The sequence below is a fragment of the Triticum urartu genome, chromosome 2, assembly GCF_003073215.2.
Source record: "Triticum urartu cultivar G1812 chromosome 2, Tu2.1, whole genome shotgun sequence".
In the NCBI taxonomy this organism is placed as follows: Eukaryota; Viridiplantae; Streptophyta; class Magnoliopsida; order Poales; family Poaceae; genus Triticum; species Triticum urartu.
Genome location: NC_053023.1, coordinates 208063175 through 208079930, shown reverse-complemented (window position 1 = coordinate 208079930; position 16756 = coordinate 208063175). Strand labels below are relative to the sequence as shown.

At 51.0% G+C, this 16756-nt stretch overlaps 1 protein-coding gene across 2 annotated transcripts; it reads right to left on the bottom strand.

The window, feature by feature from the left end:
- On the bottom strand, positions 1-2104 carry LOC125541420 (WAT1-related protein At5g64700-like). 2 transcript variants are annotated; one of them, XM_048704838.1, is made up of 7 exons: positions 1832-2100; positions 1673-1738; positions 1472-1588; positions 1148-1391; positions 916-1074; positions 658-809; positions 1-422 (listed from the first exon to the last, which is right to left on the bottom strand). In XM_048704838.1, the coding sequence occupies exons 1-7, from the start codon at positions 2005-2007 to the stop codon at positions 263-265; spliced, it is 1074 nt and encodes a 357-aa protein (XP_048560795.1). In that variant the 5' UTR covers positions 2008-2100; the 3' UTR covers positions 1-262. The 2 variants fall into 2 exon arrangements, with proteins under 2 accessions (XP_048560795.1, XP_048560794.1); XM_048704837.1 differs by having other exon boundaries at positions 1472-1738; positions 1832-2104.
- Positions 2105-16756: the final 14652 nt, after the last annotated feature.

The window sequence follows — 16756 nt, the reverse complement described above, 5'->3', positions numbered from 1 at the left end:
TTAGCAGCATGTTAATGAATTCTTCTAGATTCCATTATAACTTGACATCTGCCGTGCATCTTGCCGGTGATCCCTTTTCCGACGATAAACTAGCAACATTGCAAGAACTACGTAGTACACATGACAAACAACTGACGTAAATGATTCCGAACTCTGAAGAACAGCAAGCATCATCGTCGTCGTGGCATAAAACACCAGTCGTACTGTAGATAAGATGTTCGAGGTCCACTACAAAGCGCACCCAGGGGGGGCCAGGTGGGCATCAAACCTTGGCCGTCGCGTCCGGGACGATCTCGCTCTCCTTGGATTCCTCCGTCCTCCTTTGCGGCAGAGCGGCGTCCACGGCCGCCCCTCGCTCCTCCCTCCCCTTGCCCCAGAGCACGGCATAGAGACCGGCAACGAGCAGCGCGCCACCGATAATGCTGCACCCAAGCGACAGGACGGGTCATGCATACATACATACATACATACTGTTCATGATTAGATGTGCAAGTGCAACACATTTGGATTCGCATCTGAGAAAGCGAAGGCGTCCGGTGCTCGGTCGGGGTCGTGGCTCGTGACACGGACTCTTTTACTTTGCGATGCGGTGCACGAATCAAAAGAAGAATCAGACAAATTTTGGTTATGTGATGATGGTTCTTATTAGGTACGTACCTTCCCAGGCCCACGTCTTCTCCCAGCAGGAAGGAGGCGATGACCATGGTGAAGACGAGGCTGAGCGGCATGGACATGGACAGGAACACCGGGCCTTTCTTCTCGATCACCCAGATCTGCAGGTAGTAGGAGATCGCCGCCACAACAATGCCCTGAAACACATGGGACCCACGCCGCGCGCGGACGCTTCTGAGTGCCGGCCGGTAGTCATGGCTACTGTACATTACTACTAGCTGGTTGAACAGTGTGCATGCTTACCGTGAAGAGCACTGCGAAGAGGCTCATGCCGCCGGCGAGCTTCCACCGCGAGAAGTCCCTCTCCATGACCAGGGCGATGACGAACGACTGGACGCTGGCGAAGGTGCACTGGAGCGTCGTGTTGAGAAGCTTGGATGGGTACTCCAGCAACAGGGGGCCCTGCCAAACAACAGACACAATGTCAGCTACGAGTACACTTCCACGAGGCAGCTGGAGCAGGGCAATAGTTTACCTGCTGTACTGTCCACAGGGCCCATATCACGACCGACGCGGTCATGAGGAAGATGCCGAGCGCCCAGTTCTTCTCCGGGCGCGCGTGCACGGCCGTGCCGGTGCTGTGCAGGAGCGGGTGGTGGTTCAAGGACTTGAGCTGGGGGCCTTGGTACAGCGCCAGCGCGACCACTCCTCCGATGCACAGAAGTATCCCCGAGGCTTTGGCCATGCCGTGGACGCTCTTCAACTTCAGAGTCTCCATCCTACAGTATGTATGAACCCACTTGTTGATAAATAAACAAGAAAATCGCACTAAAAGAATTTCACCTTTCCAGTTTCTTACCTGAACATGACGGCCAGGATGAATGCAACCACGGGGACGATGTTGAAGATGGCCGACGAAGAGGTTGCCGAAGCATAATTCAGGCCAATGCTATACAGGTTTATCGTTCCAGCCATCCTGAGTGAGTGACACAAGAACAAACCATAAGCAACAAACTGGAGTTTCAGTGATCTAGATGTCGTCGTAATCGTCGACGCATACCCATAGAAGGCGTGGGCAAAGATCTTGACGGAGAGTCTGAACGTCAGCGGTGGCGCCGACCCCTGCCTGAAATCAGAGAAGACGAGAGGGATAAGCGATTCAGTTGACCTCATCTCACGACGACTGAACAAACCCTTCATGTCATGTCTATTCGGCTACCTGATCTCGAGGAAGAAGGCGAAAGGCGCCAAGAAGATGGCGGCGACGGCGTGCCGGTAGAAGACGAAGACGGTGGTGCTGGTGCCCTCCTCGAACGCCGCCTTGGTGAATATGTGCATGCCGGCGTAGATCAGCCTGATGAGCACGATCGTCGAGTACACCTTGCCGTTGCCCATGGTGTGAAGTAGTAGCTGGACCTAACGACTGATGCTTCACTTCCGTTACGTCTGTCTGTCTGTCCGTCTGTCTGTCACCGAGCTCCCCCTCTCCTTATATATACAAGTACGTGTGGTGTGATGGCAAAGCGGCTGGTCGGTCTGTGTGAACTCTGAAGACTGAAGATACTCCGCTGAAGTGACATGCAAGGGGAAAGCATGCAAGTTCTCGGCATGTTCATGGAGGGCAACGATTTCAGGTATGGAAGCGATCAGGTTTATGTGCAATTTTTAGGGAAAGAAAAGTTGATCCCAGTTCATTTATGTGCATGGTTCAGGTTAACATGGCAGGATAGGCTTTTGTGGACGACAGGAAGAGGTTTTTAAGAGCAAAAAGATGCAATCTAATTGGTGGAATGGTGATGCAACGGAAAGGACGAGTAGTGCGCGGGCCAGGGATGAATAAATTGCGACTTGAATCAGCAGCATGGCGATTTTTTGGATAAAGCGTCTGTAAGTTGAACTTTGTTTAGGGTCACTGAGAAGCTTCCTTATCTCCTGATCCTGATTCCATTTATTCAGATGAATGATCAGCGTGCGCCATTGTGAAACAGTTTAAAATTCCCAGATTATAAACTGATTTAAGTAGAGAAAGGGGTGCCGAATTCATTAATGCTTTTTCTTAGCATTGCTCAGGACAGATACTTCCCAGCTTCTCTACTGGCCTGAACATGCAACATCTATAGGGGTGGACGCAACATATAGACCTTCATGGTCATTGTTAGAGTACCCTTTTTTTTATACGCGGTTCCTGAGAGCCCTTAAGCTCGATTCATTAAAAAAAGTACTTCCTCCGTTTTAAGATAAATGTCTCAACTTTAATACAACTTTGTACGAAAGTAATATAAAGTTGAGACACTTATTTTGAGACGGAAAAAGTAGAATATAGTTGCCTAGTTAATCAACGAAAATCGTTACAACATGCTCATAAAATAGGGCACCCGGCCCGACCTAGCACTAAAAGAGCATTTACAATGCCAGGCGTTTAGATAGATGCTTATAAGGAAAAAATATAATAAAAAATTCAAAGCACCCAAGTGCCTCAGCTTTCAACGCAAGACACTAATCTCTACTCCTATTAGTAAGATGCCCGTGCATTGTACAGAACATCAAGATGCATTTTTTTTACAAAACATCGGCTGTGATTAACCCATGCGGGAATTATCCCATGTGTAGAAACCAATGTTTTAAATAGCGGCTATTGCCAAATAGCGGCGGACCTCAAAATGAGCTATAGCGAAGCTATAGCGGGCTATAGCAGGCTATAGCGGGCTATTTGTACATGGGACCATTTAGCGGCACCCTAGTGAAAAGGCTATATAGCGGGCTATAGCGGAGCTATAGCCGGCTATTTAAAACATTGGTAGAAACTAATGATATCTTAAGAAAGAGGAGAGATAAGGTGAGGAGGAGTGGGGCGTGGTGGTGATTGGTGATCAGACTGGGCGGAGGCATGGGAATGGACGACGCCGGCAGCTGCCACCATGCTAGATTGTTCCAGGCGCTTCCTTTTTTAATTGCTCAGCAATGAGGCTGTGGGAGATAAGGATCAAAGAGGGAAGGGCTTATCTGCAAATGTGAAGAGAGGTGCATGTATTTTTTGTGTGTGCAAAATTCACATAGTTTGCTTTCTATCCGTCGGATATAGATCGGACGGTCTATATTGCAAGATGGCAGGCACACCATCATCACCAACTCGGTTTTTTATGAGAGTGGAGATAAAAGACTTAGTTGATGATGATGGTGTGTTTGCCATCCATCATTCTAACCATCAGATTTGCATCTAACGGTTGTGAGGTCAATTGTGGCATTTTTGCAACAATACCCCACTATATAGACACACACACACACACACCAAAGTTAGAGTGTTTTTATTTCAAGTATATGAACATGTATTATTCTACTTTGGATCTGTTACAAATGCACGGCCGCCCATGCACGTTCCCCGTCCCCCTGCCTCGGCATCCGAAGGCGAGTCGGAGGCCGCTTCTCGGCGCTCGCTGACGATGATGCGGACGATGCGGATGGGGAGACGGATGCAGACTCGTCGGAGTCTCCACCGTCACCGACGCCTTCCGATTTGATTTGCAAGTTCTTTCATTCAGGTTACGATGAGGAGGAGGTGGCATCGACTTTAGACAAAGTGTTGCCCTAGATGATCTGGCCAGGGTAGGACTACACGCGGGGGAGAAGAAGGATATGATCCGGCGAGTCGTTCATCAGAGGACGACGGCGACAACGATCAGGCCATGGAAGGCCCCCCTCCCCAAGGTTTGTCTACCAAATCTTACTCTTTTCGATTTGATTCGTCCGGAGTCTAGGACCATGGTTGTGAGGAGGAAGAAAGGCCGCTGGGCGGTGGCTAGGCCGGCGCCAGCAGCGGTCGCCGCGTCAACTCCGGATATTACGGCGATCGGGATCGGAGCCGCCTGGTCGCGTCGTTTGAACGAGATTCTGGAACGTGATGGGCCAGTGTTTTGCGACAACGAGTTGGGCCTGGCTAGGACTGGGTATGAGGCCCATGTCCCCAGGCAGGAGACCGACTGGTCTGTCGGCGCAGTACTCAACATGCATGAGATCGAGTCGATGAGAGGGTTGACTAGTCTTGCTATCTCTAGTCTGCTGCGTACGTCGGAGGCGGCTAGGGTTCATCGGGTCACCGTGCCGGGGTTTCCAAGGATCAGACTCGAGAGGGCTGCGAGGGTTCGTCCTACTGCGGCCATGGCCGGTCGGGGCGCTGGCCCTCCTGCCAAACCTGCGCCGCCCAAGCCAAAGGCCGCGCCGCCGATGCCCGGTGTGGCTCCGCGACATGCGACGCCGCCCCATCAAGTCGCGCCTCCGCCGCAGAGCAGGGCAGGGCCTACACAGCAGGCGCCCACCCCTCCGCCGCTAAATGGGGGCCAACCTCTCGCGGCTAGGGCTGCGCCGCCGGCGCATCGGGGAGGCGACAACCTCGGGCCAGCACCGCTTCCCGGTGTACCGAGACAGGGAGGCGACATATGGCGGCTGTACCCCCCCCCCCCCCGGGGCCAATGGGGTGACGACTGTTATGGCGCGTATGGCGAAGGTCATCATCGCATTTCATCGATGGCGGGCGGCGGACGCGGGTATGCGTGGCAGAGTGACGGGTCGATGGACCATCCATTCTACGGCCCTCCGGGAGGCTGAAACGTCTCCAACGTATCTATAATTTTTGATTGTTCCATACTATTATAGTATATGTTTTGGATGTTTAGTGGGCTTTAATATGCTCTTTTATATTATTTTTGGGACTAACCTATTAACCGGAGGCCCGGTGCCAGTTTCTGTTTTTTGCCTATTTCAGTGTTTCGCAGAAAAGGAATATCAAACGAAATCCAAACAGAACGAAACCTTTGCGAGGATCTTTCTTGGAACAAATGCAATCCAGGAGACTTGGAGTGGAAGTCAGAGACGCAACGAGGCGGCCACAAGGCAGGAGGGCGCACCCAAGGGGTAGGCGCACCCCCACTCTCATGGGCCCCTCGTAACTCCACTGCCGTACTTCTTTCGCCTATATATACTCATATACCCTAAAAACATCCAGGAGAGCCACAGAACCACTTTTCCACCGCCGCAATCTTATGTACCCGTGAGATCCCATCTGGGGACCTTTATCGGCGACCTGCCGGAGGAGGAATCGATCACGGAGGGCTTCTACATCAACACCATAGCCTCTCCGATGATGTGTGATTAGTTTACCACAGACCTTCGGGTCTATAGTTATTATCTAGATGGCTTCTTCTCTCTCTTTGGTTCTCAATACAAAGCCCTGCTCGATGTTCTTGGAGATCTATTCAATGTAATATTCTTTTGCAGTGTGTTTGCCGAGATCCGATGAATTGTGGATTTATGATCAAGTTTATCTATGAACAATATTTGGTTCTTCTCTGAATTCTTATATGCATGATTTGATATCTTTACAAGTCTCTTCAAATTATCGGTTTAGTTTGGCCTACTAGATTGATCTTTCTTGCAATGGGAGAAGTTCTTAGCTTTGGGTTCAATCTTGCGGTGTCCTTTCCTAGTCACAGTAGGGGCAGCAAGGCACGTATTGGATTGTTTCCATCGAGGATAAAAAGATGGGGTTTATATCATATTGCTTGAGTTTATCCCTCTACATCTTGTCATCTTACCTAAAGCATTACTCTGTTCTTATGAACTTAATACTCTAGATGCATGCTGGATAGCGGTCGATGTGTGGAGTAATAGTAGTAGATGCAGAATCGTTTCGGTCTACTTAACACGGACGTGATGCTTATATTCATGATCATGCCTAGATATTCTCATAACTATGCGCTTTTCTATCAATTGCTCGGCAGTAATTTGTTCACCCACCGTAATACATGCTATCATGAGAGAATCCACTAGTGAAACCTATGGCCCCGGGTCTGTTTTATATCATATAAGTTTCCGATCTACAATTCTAGTTTACTATTTATTTTATTTTGCAATCTTTACTTTCCAATCTATACAACAAAAATACCAAAAAATATTTATCTTATTATCTTTATGAGATCTCACTTTTGCAAGTGGCCGTGAAGGGATTGACAACCCCTTTATCGCGTTGGTTGCAAGGTTCTTGATTGTTTGTGTAGGTACTAGGCGACTTGCGTGTAATCTCCTACTAGATTGATACCTTGGTTCTCAAAAACTGAGGAAAATACTTACGCTACTTTGCTACATCACCCTTTCTGTTGGGGATCGTAGCAGAAATTTAAAATTTTCTACACATCACCAAGATCAATCTATGGAGTAATCTAGCAATGAGGGGAAGGGGAGTGCATCTACATACCCTTGTAGATCGCTAAGCGGAAGCGTTGCAAGAACGCGGATGAAGGAGTCGTACTCGTAGCGATTCAGATCGCGGTTGATTCCGATCTAAGCGCCGAACCACGACGCCTCCGCGTTCAACACACGTGCAGCCCGGTGACGTCTCCCACGCCTTGATCCAGCAAGGGGAGAAGGAGAGGTTGGGTGTCGGTGTCAAAACCGGTGGATCTCGGGTAGGGGGTCCCGAACTGTGCGTCTAGGCAGATGGTAACAGGAGGCAGGGGACACAATGTTTTACCCAGGTTCAGGCCCTCTTGATGGAGGTAAAACCCTACGTCCTGCTTGATTAATATTGATGATATGGGTAGTACAAGAGTAGATCTACCACGAGATCAAGGAGGCTAAACCCTAGAAGCTAGCCTATGGTTTGATTGTTCTTCGTCCTACGGACTAAAACCCTCCGGTTTATATAGACACCAAAGAGGGCTAGGGTTACACAGAGTCGGTTACAATGGTAGGAGATCTACATATCCGTATCGCCAAGCTTGCCTTCCACGCTAAGAAAAGTCCCTTCCGGACACGGGACAAAGTCTTCAATCTTGTATCTTCATAGTCCAGGAGTCCGGCCGAAGGTATAGTCCGGCTATCCGGACACCCCCTAATCCAGGACTCCCTCAGTAGCCCTGAACCAGGCTTCAATGACGATGAGTCCGGCGCGCAGATTGTCTTCGGCATTGCAAGGCGGGTTCCTCCTCCAAGTACTTCATAGAAGATTTTGAACACAAAGGTAGTGTCCGGCTTTGCAAAATAGGTTTCCACAAATTGCCATAGAGAGAATAATATTTACACAAATCTAATCTGCTGACGTATTCCGTAGCGTGACATCACACCACAACCAAGTCTTTATTCGAATCATTTTACTATCCCACCTCAGCGCGTTTAGCGAGGCAGTTTCCTTGGCACGTCTTGTCAAAGCAGAGATCATGTCCCCTTATTCCGAGATTCTCATCAATACGGGCGTGGGTAACCCAACCGCGCCATTGATTACGGCGCTTGGGAGATAAGCGAGTTTTACCAGGCTAGTGGGGACGCATAGTCGCGTCCGCCCATATAAGGGGATAAGGATCCACCTTTTCATCCACGCCTTCTTCCTCCTTTGCCTATCCATTTCCGCGCACTCGAGCTCCAGCGCCCAAGTCCGCACACCCCACCTCAACCTTCTCCAGCCATGCCCGGAGCGGGAGGCAAGTGGATGGTCTCCTCCGTCACGGAGGGACACATCAAAAAACTGAGGAAGGCCGGATACTTGTCTAACGACATTGCGTACCGGCTTCCCCAAGAGGGGCAGCTCATCCCCACCCCTAGGCCCCATGAGAGGGTGGTGTTCCTCCCCCATTTCCTCCACGGACTGGGCTTCCCTCTCCACCCATTTGTCCGGGGGCTCATGTTCTACCATGGCCTGGATTTCCACGATCTGGCCCCGAACTGTATCCTCAATATCTCGGCATTTATCGTCGTGTGCGAGGCTTTCTTCTGCATCCGCCCCCATTTCGGCCTATGGCTCAAGACTTTCAATGTCAAGCCGAAGGTGGTGCGCGGCACCCAGGCAGAGTGCGGAGGCGCCATGGTGGGAAAGATGCCCAACGTCCTATGGCTCGAGGGCTCCTTCGTGGAGTCCCTAAAGGGGTGGCAATCGGGGTGGTTTTACATCACCGAGCTGCGCGACCCTGAATGGGTCGTAGCCCCCGAGTTCCGATCCGGACCCCCTACGCGGCTCACCTCCTCAAAAGAGACGGGCCTGTCATGGGGCAAAGAAGGAGAGCTGACCGGACTCCAAACATGCGTCCAAACCCTGGTGGACAAGAAGCTCAAACTTGTCAATGTAGTCCAGGTTATGCCCATCCGCCGGATCCTCCCGTGTCAACAACGGGCTTTCAACCTGTGGGAGTTCGACCCGACGCAGCACCGAACTCTGAGCAGGCTCTTCGACACGACGTACGAAGATGCCTGGAAGGTGCTTTTCAAGGGTGCCGAGGCCCCCGCATCCGCTACCGAGGATCGCGGATTCAGCACGCAGCGTCACGCTCGTGCGGTAAGCTATTTTTACCTTTTACAGGGTATTAGTTTTTCATGGTTTGACTCCATGCGGGATCTAAGCTCCCTTACCTTTGACAGGATTGGCAGGAGACGTCCGGACAGATCAACTGTCCGGCTCCTTTGCCCGAAGGCCCAGCGGACGCTCGCTTGGCGAAGCTGCTGGTTCCGGCACCCTATGTGGTGTCGTAGAAGAAGGCCAAGAAGAAGGCCACGGGGACTCGAAAGAGTGCCCGATGCCAGGAGGTGTCGGATTCATCATCCGACGACTCCAAGGCGCACTCCTCCCGTGAAGACGAGGAGGAGGAAGAAGAGACCTCTCCCCCTCCAGCGGGGGGAGAGAAGAAAAGGAAGGCCGCCCCAACTGGGGAGGCCGAAGGGTCCAATAAGGGGAATACCCTTCCTCCGGACTGCTCCACCAACGCCGCCGACGACGAAGAGGAGTGGCCGCACAGGGCCAAGCCCCTGGCGAGATCGTAAGTATTCGGACACCAGAGCGATTCATAGTGTTCCTTTCTTGCACAGCTCCTCCTTACGCCGAACATGACTGTGCAGTCCGCCCAAGGCCGGGCTCGACGAGTCGTCGAGCGGCTCCCTAGATTCATCTGATGTGAATTCGCTTCCAACGGCTATCTCCCCCCACCCTACGGACGACGCCGAGGTGGCGTCCCAACAGGTTCCAAGCCAGGAGGAGGTGGTCCTGGAGGCGCCGCAAGGCGACCTCCCGGACTCCAGGCGTAAAGGGGATAGAACCCCCAAGGGCACCGCGCCGGAACCTTCAACGGTTCCGGACTCCGGTAGGCAGCCTCCTTCCAAGAGGAGCAAGCCTACCGAGCCAGCGACCTCCGTCCAACCGGAGGCACCGGAAAATTTGCTGGAGGTGCTTAACGGCACCTCCATCGAAGAGGAGCACCGCACTATTATGAGTGCGGTGATCCAGAAGATTCAGTCCGCCAAGAGCGGACTGACTGAAGCCTGTGCCAGCCTTCTAACAGGCTTTGAGGTAAGTAAAGAATATGTAAAAATATTACCGCATAGACAGTAGCCCTTGATGCTCTGTTCGGTGTTCGGAAAGAAAAGCCGAGTAGAGGATCTAATAACATTCGCAGGAGTCTAACATAATCAAGTCAATATGCGTATGCAGGCTTCGCTGCTGGCCTCCGCCGCACTGACAGCGGAGGTGGATACGCTGAAGCAAAACCTCGCGCGGTCCGAGAACGAGCTCGGCCATGCCAAGAGGCAACTCGAGGAGAAGGAAGGTAAGTAATACCTTGTGCAAGTATATAGAGAAGATGTGGTTGCAAAAAATGACAGGATCAACATGCTATTATAGGGGCCACGACCGAGGTGGCAACCCTTAAGAAAGCGCTGTCCAAGGCCGAAAACAGAGTGGCCGCAGAGCGTACAGAGAGAGGGAAGCAGGAGGCGCGGGTGGAGGAGGTGCAGAAAGAGCTCCAGGCTCTCGTGAAAAAATACGAGAGTTTGGAGCTTGACTCGAAGACGCAAGCGTTCGAGCTTGCGGCAGCCCTCGAAAGCGCGAAGTCTGCCAAGGCCGAAGCCCAAAAAGCCCTCCAAGAAATTGGAGATATGAAGAAGATAGCGGCGGGTAAGGCATTCATTATGCAAAGCAAGCACGTGAAAGTGAATTACTTGTTACTTACCCGAGTCCGGAGCTCTCCAAGAGCATTCGCAGATTTGCCCCATAGTGCGTCTGATGCCGCCGCCTACTATCGAGCCGAGGAGGGGAGCTCGATGGAGAAGGTGTTCTGGTCTCAGTATGCTGAGGCCGGACACCTGGTGCCTTGGAGCGACCAGCTGAAGCAAATGGTCGAGCTCCACAAGGTGGCCGAACAGGCCATAAAGGGCCTCATAGTTCAGCTTTGGCCTGGAGAGGCTCTGCCTGGGAGCTACTTCAGGCTGGTGAGGCGGCTGGTGGATGCCTGTCCACGGCTTGAAGTAATCAAGCGCTCCGTCTGCATCGAAGGTGCCCGTAGGGCGCTTGCCCGTGCTAAAGTGCACTGGGGCAAGATGGATGCGGAGAAGCTGGTAAAGGACGGGCCACCGCCGGGCAAGGAGCATCGCGTCCCGGAAGCGTATTATGAGGGCGTCCTGAAGGGTGCCCGCCTTATAGCGGATGAATGCTCCAAAGATGTAATTTTTGAGTAAACTCGCATTTGTGATCCTGTGAGCTAAAAACTTGTTCATATGCGCTAAGCAACGCTTTTGAATTTAAAATATTATCTTCTGTGCGGTTATCAAATTTGAGAGATAGTGAGTCGTCGGCTTCTGCCCCCATGCCACGAGTGCTGGGGAGTTCGGGATAAACATGAGCACTCTTTTTCCCATTCTTGGGTCCTTCGAGGGAGGCGCTCAACACAACGAACAAGGCAATCGGACTATAATGCTTGAACACTCTCACTTAGCCATAGAATTCTATAATTTTAAATTTCGGCAAAGCCCCTAGTGTTCGGAAGACCGAGTTCGGGGCGCTATCCACGCCTAGGCCGGACAAAGCCGACTCCTCGCTCTAAGCGACATAAGTCTTTAGGGACTCGAAAACCTCTCGAACAGCGACCAGCTCTCGCCTCATCATGACGGTCAGTTTTAGCTTTCTCTACTGAGTTGCTTAGCCCAGCTCAACTGGGGCACAATCGCAGTAGTTCTCCTAGTGCTACCTTAGCCGATATAACGGAACGTAAGGTACCAAAACATAGGAGCCTGGCAAACCCAACTATTGACCCAAGACATGATTCGGAGCTGATGCATATAATGCTATAAGTTCGGGGTGCCGCACTTGTGAAAGTGTTCGGACTTCTCACACCGTATTGTGGGGTACTTAAGCCCCTGGCGTATTGGTCGTACCAAGGTGAACGGGTGCGACATGTCATTAATGAACATATATTCGTAAAAAGACTAATGCAATAATAGACGGAAGCTATGCATTGCTTATTTAAAAAAGTTGCGATCAAAGCAGAACGATACAAATACTGCAATAAGCAAAAGATGGGACTATTTAACATGTCCTTTCCAGGGGCAAGCTGTGGAATGTTATGTGAAACAGGTATACTGCTCGTTATAGAGACCACCTTAGAGTTCCCTAGTGCGGCGTAGCTTTCTGCTTCCCTGGTTGTATCGTTTGTGCGGCAATTGTACTGCCGGACAAGCCTTCCGAAGAATGGAGTCCTGAAAATAAGAGAAAATTAAGAAATCGGCAGCCCCTAGTGCGGTTTTGTAGGATCTAGAAGTAGATGTGTCTAAAGGGGGTGATTAGACACATAATGCTCAAGTTGCAATTTTTAAGCTTTTTCGGTTTAAGTGGAGTTTAGGCACAATTTCAACACACTCAATACATATCAAGCAAGCATGCAAAGAGTATATGAGCAGCGGAATGTAAAGAGAAAGGTTTGGAGAATTCAAACGCAATTGGAGACACAGATGTTTTTCCCGTGGTTCGGACAGGTGGTGCTATCCTACACCCACGTTGATGGAGACTTCAACCCACGAAGGGTAACGGTTGCGTGAGTCCACACAGGGCTCCACCCAAGGGTAATGGTTGCGCGAGTCCACACAGGGCTCCACCCACGAAGGGTCCATGAAGAAGCAACCACCCACAAAGGGTCCACGAAGAAGCAACCTTGTCTATCCCACCATGGCCATCGCCCACACAGGACTTGCCTCACTAGCGGTAGATCTTCACGAAGTAGGCGATCTCCTTGCCCTTACAAACTCCTTGGTTCAACTCCACAATCTTGTCGGAGGCTCCCAAGTGACACCTAGCCAATCTAGGAGACACCACTCTCCAAGAAGTAACAAATGGTGTGTAGGTAATGAACTCCTTGCTCTTGTGCTTCAAATGATAGTCTCCCCAACACTCAACTCTCTCTCATAGGATTTGGATTTGGTTGAAAGAGGATTTGAGTGGAAAGCACCTTGGGAAGGCTAGAGATCAAGATTCATATGGTAGGAATGGAATGTCTTGGTCTCAACACATGAGTAGGTGGTTCTCTCTCAGAACATATGAGTTGGAATGGTGTGTGTGTTCTGATGGCTCTCTCATCGAATGAGAAGAAGGTGGAGGGGTATATATAGCCTCCACACAAAATCCAACCGTTACACAGTTTTCCAATCTCGGTGGGACCGAATCAATAAACTCAGTCAGACCGAAAATGTAAACCTAGTGACCGTTAGAGATTTCGGTGGGACCGACTGGATCAACTCGGTGGGACCGATGTGCTGGGGTTAGGGTAAATCCAAAACTCGGTTTGACCGATTACTCAAACTCGGTGGCACCGATTTGGGTAATAAGTGAAACTGAGATTTGTCCAAGCAAACTCGGTGGAACCGATTGCATATCTCAGTGGGACCGAGAATATTGCAATGGGTAACAGAGAGTTTGCAAGCCCATCCCGGTGAGACCGCGATCCCATCGGTGAGACCGAAATGATTAGGGTTTGGCAGTGGCTTATGACAATTGGAACTCGGTGGCGCCGGATAGGAAAAATCGGTAGGACCGAGTTTGGCTTAGGGTTTAGGTCATATGTGGAAGTGGGAAAGTAGCTGAGGGTTTTGGAGCATATCACTAAGCACATGAAGCAAGAGGCTCATTAAGCAACACCTCATCCCTTCTTAATAGTATTGGCTTTTCCTAAAGACTCAATGTGATCTTGGATCACTAAAATATAAAATGAAGAGTCTTGACCTTTTGAGCTTGAGCCAATCCTTTGTCCTTAGCATTTTGAGGGTTCCACTTTCACATCCATGCCTTGCCACTCCATTGTTGAACTTATCTGAAACATGCTAGATTGAGATGTTAGTCCAACAAGAGATATGTTATCATCAATTATCAAAACCACCTAGGGAGCACTTGTGCTTTCAGGTTTAAGCCGCGTTTCGGGCGTGCCGTGATGGTGCCCCTCCCCCTGTGCCCATGGTATTTCAGAGCATAGTTATGTACGCGCAACACTAGTTTCGCAAGTTCGCGAGGGCTGGGGTTGGGGCCGCATTGCTACGCTTGCTCGGAATGTGCCCGGCAGTCTTGTTGTAGGTTACTCCGGGCGCGCTTGACGGTGTCCAGACATTTAATGGCCGGACTAGAGAATTGCCTTGAGAGGCTGCTTTGTACTTCTGCTACGATAGCCGCCGTATGCTCCTCCGTTCGGAGAGAGCGTTCGGTGTTTCCATTGACCGTGATGACTCCTTGAGGGCCTGGCATCTTGAGCTTGAGGTATGCATAGTGCAACACCACGTTGAACTTGGCAAATGCAGTTCGCCCGAGCAGTGCGTGATAGCCACTGCGGAACGGGACTATGTCGAAGATTAACTCCTTGCTTCGGAAATTATCCGGAGATCCGAAGACCACCTCAAGTGTAACTGAGCTTGTACAGTTGGCCTCTACACCTGGTATGACGCCTTTAAAGGTCGTTTTAGTGGGTTTAATCCTCGAGGGATCGATGCCCATTTTCCGCACTGTATCCTGGTAAAGCAGGTTCAGGCTGCTGCCGCCGTCCATAAGGACTCTAGTGAGGTGAAATCCGTCAATAATTGGGTCTAGAACCAATGCGGCGAATCTGCCATGATGGATGCTAATGGGGTGGTCCCTTCGATCAAAAGTGATCGGGCAGGAAGACCATGGGTTGAACTTTGGGGCGACTGGCTCCATCGCGTATACGTCCCTTAGCGCACGCTTCCGCTCCCTCTTGGGGACGTGGGTTGCGTATATCATGTTCACCGTCCACACTTGTGGGGGAAAACCTTTCTGTCCACTGTTGTTCAGCGGCCGGGGCTCCTCCTCGTCATCGCTATGCACCCCTTGTATCTGCTTTCGGCATTTAACTTGCCTGCCTGCTTGAACACCCAACAATCCCTGTTGGTGTGATTGGCTGGTTTTTTCGGGGGTGCCATGTATCTGGCATGAGCGGTCGAGTATTCGGTCCAAACTGGACATGCCCGAAGTATTTCTTTTGAATGGCTTTTTCTGCTGACCGGATTTAGAGCCTCTGAATCTGGCATTAACTGCCGTATCCTCAGCATTGTCGCCGTTAATGCGGCGCTTTTGCTTGTTGCGACACGACCTGCCACTGCTGTCCTTGGTATCCGAATTACCAGGGCTCTTGGTCATGTTATTGCTGCAAGCTAGTCAGCTGTCTTCTCCCGCGCAAAAGCGGGTCATAAGTGTCGTGAGGGCTGCCATAGATTTCGGCTTTTCCTGTCCTAGGTGCCGTGCAAGCCACTCATCGCGGATGTTATGCTTGAAGGCTGCTAGGGCCTCTGCGTCCGGACAGTCGACGATTTGATTTTTCTTAGTTAGGAACCGTGTCCAGAATTGTCTGGCCGATTCCTCTAGCTGCTGAATTATGTGGCTTAGGTCATCGGCGTCTGGTGGTCGCACATAAGTGCCCTTGAAATTGTCGAGGAATGTCGTTTCCAGGTCCTCCCAACAACCAATTGATTCTGCTGGCAAGCTGTTAAGCCAATGCCGAGCTGATCCTTTAAGCTTGAGTGGGAGGTATTTGATGGCGTGTAGGTCATCACTGCGGGCCATGTGGATATGAAGGAGATAGTCCTTGATCCATACCGTAGGATCTGTTGTGCCATCATATGATTCGATGTTCACGGGTTTGAAACCCTCAGGGATTTGATGATCCATTACTTCATCTGTGAAGCATAGTGGGTGTGCGGCGCCTCTGTATTGGGCTATATCACGATGCAACTCAAACGAGCTTTGTCTACTGTGTTCGACCCGGCCGGATTTACTGTATCCGAAGTGACGATTACCGTCTCGTGCCGTGGGGAGCCCACGCGATCCGTAGATCGATCTTGTTTGCCTTGTCTTGTCCTCCAATATATCTCGCAGGTATGGCACGTTTTCCCATGCCTTGGTATTTTTTGAGCGGCACCAGGGTGCGGCTGGAGTGGAGGGCCGAGAGGCCTCTCTGTCGCAGCCACGGGGTGGCCGATCGGCCGCATCATGTGCTGGTGATGTAGGTTTAAGTGCTTCCTCCTCTAATCGGGGTAGCAACATGCGCTTTGGGTAGCTCTTGGAGGGGCGTTCGAGTTCATACTCTTCGGCCGCAAGGACTTCAGTCCATCTGTTGGCTAGCAAATCTTGATCAGCTCTAAGCTGTTGCTGTTTTTTCTTGAGGCTGCTCGCCGTGGCCATAAGCCTGCGTTTGAAACGCTCTTGTTCGACGGGATCCTCCGGCACGACGAATTCATCGTCGTCGAGGCTTGCCTCATCTTCGGATGGAGGCATATAATTATCGTCCTCGATCTCTCTGTCTGCCGCTCTCTCATGAGGGCTGGCTTCTCCATCCTCCTGTGCTGAATATTGCTGGAGGTGGTTGTCTTCGGCACTGTCCGGGGTGTTATTATCTCCCGTGCCGGAATCACCATTTTTGCTTTGGCGGGATTTAGAGCGGCGCCGATGACGCTGGCGCTTAGGCTGCTTCTTGGAGGGGTCATCCTCCGCTGTTCCATCGCCATTGCCTTCTTTTGGGGTGTCCACCATGTATATATCATACGACGAGGTGGCTTTTCAGTGCCCTATAGGCGCTGGTTCTTGATCATCTCCTGCATCAGCGTCCATACCGTCGATGTCTTCGGAGTCGAAGTCGAGCATGTCGGTTAAATCATTGACAGTGGCTACCAAGTGGGTGGTGGGTGGGCTTTGAATTTCTTCATCATCCGCATCCCAACCTCACTGACCATAGTCCGGCTAGGGCTCTCCTGATAAAGAGAGAGACTTTAGTGAATTCAGAATATCGCCGAAGGGCGAGTGCTGAAAGATGTCCGCGGCGGTGAACTCCATGATCGGCGCCCAATCGGG